This window comes from Neolamprologus multifasciatus, chromosome 14, assembly GCF_963576455.1.
Source record: "Neolamprologus multifasciatus chromosome 14, fNeoMul1.2, whole genome shotgun sequence".
Taxonomy (NCBI): Eukaryota; Metazoa; Chordata; class Actinopteri; order Cichliformes; family Cichlidae; genus Neolamprologus; species Neolamprologus multifasciatus.
This window is the reverse complement of record NC_140452.1, coordinates 2,560,279-2,570,875: the sequence shown is the minus strand read 5'-3', so window position 1 is coordinate 2,570,875 and position 10,597 is coordinate 2,560,279. Positions and strand designations below refer to the sequence as shown.

At 45.4% G+C, this 10,597-nt stretch overlaps 1 protein-coding gene across 1 annotated transcript; it reads left to right on the top strand.

The window, feature by feature from the left end:
* On the top strand, positions 1-4,822 carry LOC146502936 (olfactory receptor 11A1-like). Its single transcript, XM_085131321.1, has one exon. It carries the CDS (start codon positions 2,516-2,518, stop codon positions 3,443-3,445), a length of 930 nt encoding a protein of 309 aa, XP_084987447.1. The 5' UTR covers positions 1-2,515; the 3' UTR covers positions 3,446-4,822.
* Positions 4,823-10,597: the final 5,775 nt, after the last annotated feature.

Below are 10,597 nucleotides of genomic sequence, written 5' to 3'. Positions count from 1 at the left end.
ACACCTCACCCCTGGCATCGTTGCCCACCTCTCAATTTTAAATACACGTAGACATTGAGGGCTAGCAGGAGGGACTATGCGCTTACCTGCTGCTCTCTGGCAGGTAGCTCCATGCCCTCCTGGGTTTTAAATGCACCTTAGAACACACATACATCAACACTACAATGAGCGGGTGGAGGGAGGTTAGGAGTCTTCTCTCACCCTCGTTCTCTGCGGCCTGCTGAAGCGGGGGGGCTAGGAGGAGGAGTTGGCCGTCCGACTGGGGTCTGGAATGTGGGGCCTCCCTGCTGCTGCGGAGTCGGGGCGGTCTGTTTCTCCCCACCGCAGGGAAAAGGGTAGCACCACCTGGGTCTGGGTGCAGTTCCCCCCTCCAGGGGCAAGGGTACCTAGACCCGGTTTGTAGAGTACGCTTGGGGAGTGTGATTGTGTGTACAGCGTCTCTATGTCTGTCTCCACGTTCGGTGAGTGTGGAGTAAGTGCATATGAGAGCATGAGGGTGGGAATGGATGTTTGTATCTGTGTCTATATGTCAAGTTGGGTATCAGACGCCACCTCTCTGGGGACATCTCAGGCCCTCCAAGGTTTGGAGGCCTATCTCCCCCCACCACTTCCCCTGCCGGTGGCGGACTCCCTCAGACATCGGTGCGTTGGTGGTTCTTTGTGTCCGGGGATGGGCGTCCAGGTACCCACCGGCTCACTCCTTGGTGGCTGCTTATCGGGGCCTGGAGCCTGGGGCTCGCTCGGGCCACTTCGGAGGTGGGGACCACTCGGTCACTCAGGCACAGCTGGCTGCCGGCGGAGCTCACGGGCACGTCACTGCAACCCCCCCTGGCTTCTGCTCCGTGGCTGCTGAGTGACCCCTCATCTGGGACTCTCCTCAGCTCTTTCTGGGACAGTGGCTCAGCCCCCCCTCTGTTGGTCTTCCTTGGTCTCTTGTGTTCTGAGGGCCTCTAGATGTCTGGAGTCTTGATCTCCTCCATACCTGCTTTATGCCCTGGAGGACGGGGCAGTGGCCCCCCACACCCTCTAGCAGATCATTACATGAAGGAACCTTTTAAAAAACAAGCGCGTCCATGCTCACAGGTGTACACACGGGTGATCACACACACAAACTACACCCTTTTTGGCTCCTACCTCAAAGCACACTGTGCTGCCGATCTTACGTGCTGCACAATAATGTTTAATATTTAGTATTTACAGTTATATTCCCATAGATCATCGTGATGTTATTTATTCTATTACTCTCGTTTTCTTCTGCTTGTTTTCTTTTTTCTTTCTCAACAGGTGATCCAGGTGATCGATATATGTATTTTTTTCTTCTGCTTATTCTGTTGGTTTTTGTTTTTTGCCCTTCTCCCCCGTCCCTCTTCTCAGCTGTTTTTCTTTCCCTCTTTCTTTCTCCCTTTTCTTTCCCCCAGTCAAGTCTGTCCCATATTCAGCAAGTGAAAATAAAATAAACAATAAAAGGTGAATCAAATGGACCATTACGGCAAAGCTGGGATGGTCAATTTGGTAAAGTAAATCCGTTGGGCATCTTTCTTCGCCTTTAGACAATAATTCTGATGGCAAAAGAGCCAAACGGGACAGGCAAAAAAAAAAAAAAAAAAAAAGGAAACACCCGAATCTGTGCAGAGTGTGCTGCAGCTGGAAAGCTGCTCTGATAAGGGCGAACGAAAGCACTGCAGATAAATATTGCTTGACTCGCAACACTGTTTGCTTTGGCTCCTTTTTGTCACACATGACTTTCCTCTGATAGCAGTACCAAGTGCTGCACCATTCAGAGCTCTGTGTTCAGCAGAGTATCTTGAAAAATGTCCTTCATTTTTGGCAAGCAGCAACAAATACCTCTCTCTACGTCTTAAGGCACATACTGGTACCCTACTGTTGTCACTCGTAATTACATTAGGAAATTAACAGTAAAAAGTATGTGGAAAATGGGAAACCAGTAACTTTAGAATGTTAAGTGTTTAACTGGGAAAACTGGGACAATCTGGGCAAAAAAACATTGTGTCCATTACACAAAAGGAACCCATGATAGTGTGTAGCTTTTTCCTTATTACTGACCTTGTAGGTCGTGGAATCATAATCTAAAATATGGACACATACAAAAGCAAACATACAAACACATCCCACAAATAAAAAAACCCTCTTACTTCTGTGGATTCTTTATTAAAGTGCAAAATATGATTATAGTTGTTTGTGTAGATAGAACAAACTTCCAACGTTACCAAGAGACACTTCCTGTGGGATGTTGGGTACTAGAGTCAGTCTCTTGCCGTGGGCTTTCCCTGAACTGAAATGGTTAAAAGAGAATGCAGAGTTTCCACTCAGTTAGGAGGGGCTGAGTGTGACCAGGTAAGGACAGCAGGTAGACACTGGGATTTACACAGTGGTCTAAAACCAAGCTGATGTTGATTTCACATTGAGTAATTTCATCTGACCACAGTTTCAGTCTGTTAAAATCACATCATCCAGTGGGCACTGTCAATAAGCTTTATCAACTGAAGTTGTAATCATGACAAACTCTACACAGTTCTCACATTTCAGACTTGCATTCTTGAATATTGGGATTTTCAAGTATTTATTTTTTATGCTTGTCATGTGTTTCTTTATTTCAGTAGTTTGCACCAATGTCCTGCTGATTGTGGTTATCTATGTGAACAGAAGCTTACATGAACCTATGTACATGTTTCTGTGCAGCCTGTGTGTGAATGCACTGTATGGTAGCACATCTCTGTTTCCACTGCTCCTGCTTCACATCATCTGTGATATTAATATCATTTCTGCATCTTTATGTTACTTGCAGATTTATTGTATTCACTGCTATGGGAGTGCTGAATATCTTAATCTGGCTGTTATGTCTTATGACAGATATCTCGCTATCTGTTTTCCATTGCAATACAACACATACATGACACCCAAGAGGATTGCTATACTAATTGCTATAACATGGTTATATGCTATTCTTGCATGTGCTCTCATGATTTCATTGAGTTCCACTTTACCACTTTGTGGGAACATTATTGACAAAGTGTACTGTGACAACTACTCTGTCATAAAGCTGGCTTGTTCTGGCACTAAAGCACTTAATATATATGGAATTATTATTGTTTTATGCACAGTATGTTGTCCTCTGATAGTCATGCTTTACACTTACATAAAAATCCTTCGAGTTTGTTCTTCTGGTTCCAAACAGGCGAGGCAGAAAGCTGTCACTACCTGCAGTCCTCATCTGGCCTGTGTGTTAAACTTTTCATGTGGAGCTTGCTTTGAAATATTACAGAGTAGGTTCAATATGAGCAGTGTACCTATTTTGTTACGTATATTTCTGTCATTATATTGGCTAATAAGCCAACCACTATTAAATCCTTTAATTTATGGCCTGAACATGACTAAGATCCGCATTTTATGTAAAAATCTGCTGACACTTAGACCTTTAAATTGAAGTAAAGTTTTGCATGATGATCCTAGGCATACATTTTCTAAGGAGTTTCTTGGCTTTGGCTACACCTTAAGTCAACCTTAAGAAAAAATAGGAAACCTTATTATTAAACCTTATTAAACCTTATTTCCAGGCAGCCATAGGTCCTTTAAATGCCTTAGGATGTTTGAATGTTACTATTTTATTCTCGACTTCTAGATTTTGGGTTAGAGTTACATTTTTTGTATTACTATGTATATTTTTTAATTACTATGTCTGCTTGATGGTTGTGTAATTTCTGCTGACTACACAATAAATTGCCTAAAATAAAGAAATACTTGATCCATAAATGAAGTGAAAATCATCATTACTGAAATGTTCCCGTCACTTTAAAGTGCTGTATTTTAAAAATATTTAGCGTGTTTGCAATCAACCCTCTGCACTCTACATCATTTCAACAATATATCTGGACAGTCACACTGAACAAAGCTTTCGACCTTCAAAAGACGGAGTGCCAATTCATATGAGCACACTTGCAGTGTTTATATGAAAGTGATTGAAACCAGCTTTCTTTAGTAGGAAAATAAAAATATTTTCAACCCTAACAGTGGGTTGCTTGAGGGCGCTCCACCTGGTGACTCTGTCGTCATTCTGGGAGACTTCAACACTCATGTGGGCAACTACAGTGAAACCTGGGGGAAGGGTCTGCTTGACCTAAAACTGGGAAGTGTTCTGTTACTGGACTTCTGTGCAAGAGTAACACCCTAGGCCAGATCGATGATCAATCTTATAATCGTATCATTGATCTGGGTTTGGTTAACATATTGGACTTTGGAGACAGCCTATGCATACCAACAGTCCACGCAGAACGTGACTCGGGCAGTGGCTGAAGCAAAAACTCGGGTCTGGGAGGACTTCAGAGAGGCATTGGAAAAATATTTTTGGACTGCCTTGAAGTTATTCTCTCAAATTGGAGGCTGGGCAACGAAATATGCAGGCTGCAGAGTATAAACAGTCCCTGGAAAAGGCTGCTCAGGTGCATGGTTCAGAGTCTTTTTTTTTTTTTGCCTGTCCCATTTAGTTCTTTAGCCGTCAGAATGGTTGTCTGAGGACCAACAAGGATACCCAATGGATTTACTTCCAAATGGATCATCACGCCCTTGCCATATTGGTCCATTTGATCAACCTTTGTTGTTATTGTTTATTTTATTTTATTTTCAGTTGTTACAGATGGGACAGACATGAGTGAGGGATAGGAAAGGAAGAAAGAAAGAGGAAGGAAAAGAAAAACAGAAGGGAAGAGGGACAGTGAGAAAGGAAACTTAAAAAGAGAGAGAAAAGAAAAAAATCTCCTGGATCACCTGTTAAGAGAAAAAGAAGAGAAAACAAGCAAAAAAACAACAACAGAGCAACATACTAAACACAACACGATCACGTTAATCTAGCTAAGTGTAAACAGCAGTAAATACTAAATATTGAATGTTGTTATGTAGCAAGCAGGACCGACAGCGCACAATGTGCTTGGGCATAGCAGCAAATAGAGGTGTAGTTTATGTCTATGAACAATGAACACCCATGTGCACACCTGTGTGGATCAGTGCGCTTGTATTCAAAAGGTTTCCCCATGTAACGGTCTGCTAGAGGGTGTAGAGAGCCATAGCCCCGTCCCCCAGGGCATGAAGCAGGCATGGAGGAGATCCAGGCTCCAGACATCCAGAGGCCCAGAGTGCGAGAGCCCAAGGAGGACCACCAGAGGGGCATCCGTGCCACCTTCATGGGAAGGGCTGAGGAGAGCCCCAGACGAGGGGTCACCCAGTAGCCACAGAGCAGAAGCCAGAGTGGGCTGCACTAGCGTGCCCGCCGGCTCTGCCGGCAGCAAGCTGTGCCAGAGTGAACCGAGCCACAGGCCCAGAGGCCGTAGGCTCGAGGGCCCCCTTTGCCCCGGAAGAGGCCTGACCGAGCAACAGGCGCCAGGCCCCGCCAAGTAGCCACCAGGAGTGAGCTGGTACATACCTGAGCGCCCAGCCCCGGACACCAAGAACCACCAATGCATCAACTCCTGAGGGCATCAGTTACCGGCAGAGAGTGTGGTGAGGGGAGATAGGCCTCCACACTTTGGAGGGCCTGGGAGTTCCCAGAGAGGTGGAGTCAAGGTCAAGGTAACTTTATTTATACCCATAGGCAAGGTAAATTTGCTTTACAGAAATCTAAGACCCAACCTGACATATAGACACAGACACAAACATGCATTCCCACCCTCATGCACACACATACAAATACTCAGCAGTCACCCAGTGTAAGGATAGACATAAATGGACATGTTCACACAATCACACTTCCCAAACATACCCCGGGTCCAGGTACCCTCGCCCCCAGAGGGGGAAACGGCTGCTAGGCCCAGGAGATGTTACCCTTTCCCCCGGGGTGGAGGCAAGCAGACCGCCCCAGGCTCCGCAGCAGCAGGGAGGCCCCGCATCCCAGATCCCAATCAGACGGCCAACACCTCCTCCCAGCCCCCCCGCCCCGATGGCCAGCAGTGAACGGGGGTGTGTGAAGACCCCAAACCTCCCTTCTCTCGCTCATGTGTAGTGTTGCTGCGTGTTGTTCTAAGGTGCATTTAAAACACGGGAGAGCATGGTGCTGCTGCCAGAGAGCAGCAGGTGTTAGCACGGCCCCTCCCGAGAACCCTCAATGTCTACATGGATTTAAAATTGAGAGGTGGGCACCGGCGCCAGAGGTAGGTTTGAATACACAGACCGTCTACTGGATGCCATTAACGTGCCCACCCTCAAGGCCCTATATGTATGTGTTATGTGAGTGTGAGTAATATGGATGTCTAAGTTGTGGAATAAAAGTGAGGCACAGGTGGCCAGAAAGGGACGGGGGGGGGATGCCTCCCCTGCACCCTGGTGACACACCCGCACCCCAAGGCCCCTGGGGTGGCAGCCGGTGATGGGCAGGAAAAGTAGGCACCCCCGTCCTTCGGCACCCACCAAGGCAAGGGAGCCCAGGCCCATCCAGACCGGGGCTTACGGCAGCAGCACCGCCAAGCCTCACAGGAACCGGGGCAGCCCACCCGACCCCATCGCAGAGGAAACTGTACCCACCCAACATTCAATCATCTCCCAGACTACACAATAGTAGACACCCAGGTTATGTTTATTCTCCACCTCTCCTATGTCTCTCCCCCTCCTGCAGAGTGGACTCCTGCAAGGATGGAACAACCTCCCTGCCAGTTGAAGAGCCCCCCGGTTAGGCCGATGCACCAGAGGCCCCCTGCGCCAGGGCTGAGCCCCCGTGCAACCACCCGCCCACAACCTCGACGACACACCGACGAGGACCGAAGTCCCCAAGGCCCAGCCAGAGCCCCAGCACGGAGGCGAAGCACCCCCGAACCCCAAGCCCCCACGCCTGCCGGATCCACTCAGGGGCAGCCAGGCCATCAGGCCAGTAACCTACGTCCGCCAGCACAGACCATCCTCCAGCCCCGCTGCACGCAGAGAAGAGGAGAACAACCTCTAAGAGCGACCAGAGCCACTAACCAGGTTATGAACACAACCCCCGGGTTTAGCCCTCCATGGATAACGTCCCTAGGGATTCTCCAGATGCCCTAAGCCCGTCCCAACCTCCACATCAACCACAATAGCTAAGGCGGGACCAAACCACGACCCCCTACCCCCGCTAGGTGATGGAGCCGATCAAAGGGGCTCAGAGGGATGATCTAATGTGGTGGCAGAGGCTATATCGAGACTAATGTGATCTATTAGATAGTTTCTATATTGGTTAGAATTAAGATTATTTTTATTTTTCCAGTTCATGAGGACCGTTTTCTTGGCGATGCATAAAAAGCCATGTGGACTGTATTAGTTTCTGTACTGACATCATCCAAGTTGCCCAACAAACACACTAAAGGGGAGGTTGGAATTTAACATTTTAGACACTTTGATAAGTCTTCACATATCCCACACCAAAACTTCTGCACTGGTGAACAGAACCAAAGAGCGTGGATGTAATTGTCTGGTGTATTGCCTTGACAGTGTGAGCAGTTGTTGGAAGATGTAAAGCCCATCTGGAACATCCGATGACCTGTATAGTGCACTCCATGTAGTATTTTGTATTGCATTAATTGCAGACTGGGATTTTTAATCAATTTAAAGTCAAAGGAGCTTGCAAAGAAAAGCGTCTGGACTTCTTTAAGTTACTTGAAGACGTTTCACCTCTCATCCGAGAAGCTTCTTCAGTTCTAAGGTCAAATGGTGGAGAGTCCCAGATATAAACCTAGTGGGAGTTTCCCCCCACAGAGGGACAAAAGGACCCCCTGATGATCCTCTAATCGCCTGAGCCAAGGTGTGAAACTGGATGTGGGTCCCAATCAGCCAGAGTTTCGGGTGAGTTCATTGTGAAACCTGGCCCCACCTTATCATGCGAATTCCTGAGGTCAGATGGCCCAGGATGTGAGTGGGCGTTAAGGCGTCTGGGAAGGATCTCAAAACTGGATTATAGATGGCAGAGAGTTGGTGTCGTAAACCACCGCCTCTGTTCAAAGATGGTCGCTCACAGTGGACATAGATGGCTTCTTTCACTCCTCTTTCAAACCATCTGTCCTCTCTGTCCAAAATGTGAACATTGGCATCCTCGAAAGAGTGACCTTTGACCTTAAGATGCAGATGGACAGCTGAGTCTTGTCCTGTGGAGGTGGCTCTTCTGTGTTGTGCCATGCGCTTGTGAAGTGGCTGTTTGGTCTCTCCAATGTAGAGGTCTGGGCATTCCTCGCTGCACTGTACAGCAAACACGACATTGTTAAGTCTGTGTTTTGGCGTTTTGTCTTTCGGGTGAACCACTCACATCCTGGGCTATCTGACATCAGGAATTCGCATGATAAGGTGGGGCCAGGTTTCACAATGAACTCACCCGAAACTCTGGCTGATTGGGACCCACACCCAGTTTCACACCTTGGCTCAGGCGATTAGAGGATCATCAGGGGGTCCTTTTGTCCCTCTGTGGGGGGATACTCCCACTAGGTTTATACCTGGGACTCTCCACCATTTGACCTTAGAACTGAAGAAGCTTCTCGGATGAGAGGTGAAACGTCTTCAAGTAACTTAAAGAAGTCCAGACACTTTTCTTTGCAAGCTCCTTTGACTACGATGACCTGGATGACTGAGAACCTTCACAGACAATCAATTTAAAGGTTTTTAAGCAAATCTGAGACCAGATGTTTTGGTCTAAGCTGACTGATAAATCTGCTTCCCACTTTGCAATAGGAAGTGATATTGATTCATCTATTTTAGAAAGTGTTCTGTATATTTTAGACAATAATTTTGGGGATTTAAGAGTAAGAAAATGTACCGCACTTGGTGGAGTTTGTAATTCAACTTGACTGAGGTTAAATTTCTTTTTTACTATGGATTTAATTTGTTGATGTTCTAAAAATCTTTTCTTGTTGATCCCATATTGTGTAACTAGTCTGTCAAATGGAATAAAGTCTGTTCCTTCTAATATATGTTCTAAGTATTTAATTCCTTTACAACTCCATTCTGGGAAATTAATCTTATTATTGTAGGTGTACGTTTGCATGGGATTAATGAAGACTCCCACCATGCTGTCAGAGAAGAGCTGATGTTCATGCTTTTAAAGCATTCATGTCGTTTGATGTTTGAGCTGAAAAATGGTAGGTTCAGATTCAAACAGATTCAAACAGGACTCATCTTGGAACACAAATAGCCACTGGGCAGGAAACAAGGTTGTAAGGCTCGAAGTTTTCAGGGTGGCAAAGATTCACTCCTTCATTCAAAGTTCTTACGCCAGCTCCATCCAGCAAATGTTTGGCTGTCCTTTATACATTTGATTTGACCTATATAGTTCATCTTTGAAAATGTGTTTGGTATCATTCTTTTCAGGACAACCTGTTTGAATTTACAATTATTATTATTTTATTTCAACATACTGTATTAACACAGTTGAAAGACGAAAAACACAAAGGAATGTACTGTGAAAACAGCGTGTTTAAAGAACCATTTTCATAACTTCAAATGCAAATATAAATTAAAATGAAAAAAAAATGCATGCCTTTTGCAAACAACAAAATTATATACAACTATTTACCTAATAATACAGCCTCAGGCGGTTTTGGTACAACCATTCAAAACTACAGAACAATCAGGTGTCACAATAAGTGATTTGTGCCACTCAAAAAATAATTTCTGCGCCTCCACCGCTGCCACCAGCCCTGCCAGCAGTGGAGGCGAGCAGGAAAGAGGAGAGGATGGGTGATCGGCTGCGGCGTGAAGCCGCACAATCTACAGAAGCAATTAGAATAAGCACAAAACAACGAGTGAGGCAGGCGGCAGAGGGGTGGACTTTGGATGCTACAGGAGGATGAATTGTACCCGCAGCATGGAAACGCACACTGACACAGAGATGAAAAAGTAAACAATCATGGAGACGAGTGATTTCTACAGAGGCAGGACTAGGACAGAAAACATGACTGGAGGGACCGGTACCGGTCTGCGAGTCATTCGGGAGAGTTGAGGTTCGAGTGTGAAATTTGTGGTTTTCAGGGTTTTTATCTGTTTTTGCGTTATTTTTTAAATCATTTTTAATGTTAAAAGAAGAATAAATCTTCTTTTTTCGGTACCGGCAATGGTTTTATTTTGTTGTATTTATCTGTGACACCTTAAAGGCCGGCCCATAAAACATAAACTGGTCCGTGGTGCAAAAAAGGTCAGGGACTGCTGACCTAAGATTCACAGCTGAAGTGAGGTTAGGATACATCTACTAAACCATGGGGACAGCTTTTCACATATCCAGAACCTCTGGACTGCCATGCAGGACCATATAGCATGCATATAGTTCCCAGCAGAGTTGTCTGTTCAGTAGATGTATATGTTTGAGTATAACAAACAACAATAACATACATTTTTATCACAATTTGGAGATACTTTATTTTGGAAATTCTGTTCCCCATGTAGGTATTTCTAGATTCAGTTGTGTGATGGATTTGATTATATTCAGTAAATTTACTGTTTCTGATTAAATATTTTGATATAAGCTGAAATAAAGTTTCCACAGTATTTTCTACATTTTTTTTAAAATCACTTTCTCATGAATGACAAAAATAAATGTAGTATTTTCTTTTCAATGCAAATTTCTGGATTGTTCCAAATGGCATGGGAT

Excerpts from the sequence above, each read along its gene's own strand:
- LOC146502936 (XM_085131321.1), top strand. The coding sequence starts at position 2,516 with ATGACAAACTCTACACAGTTCTCACATTTCAGACTTGCATTCTTGAAT.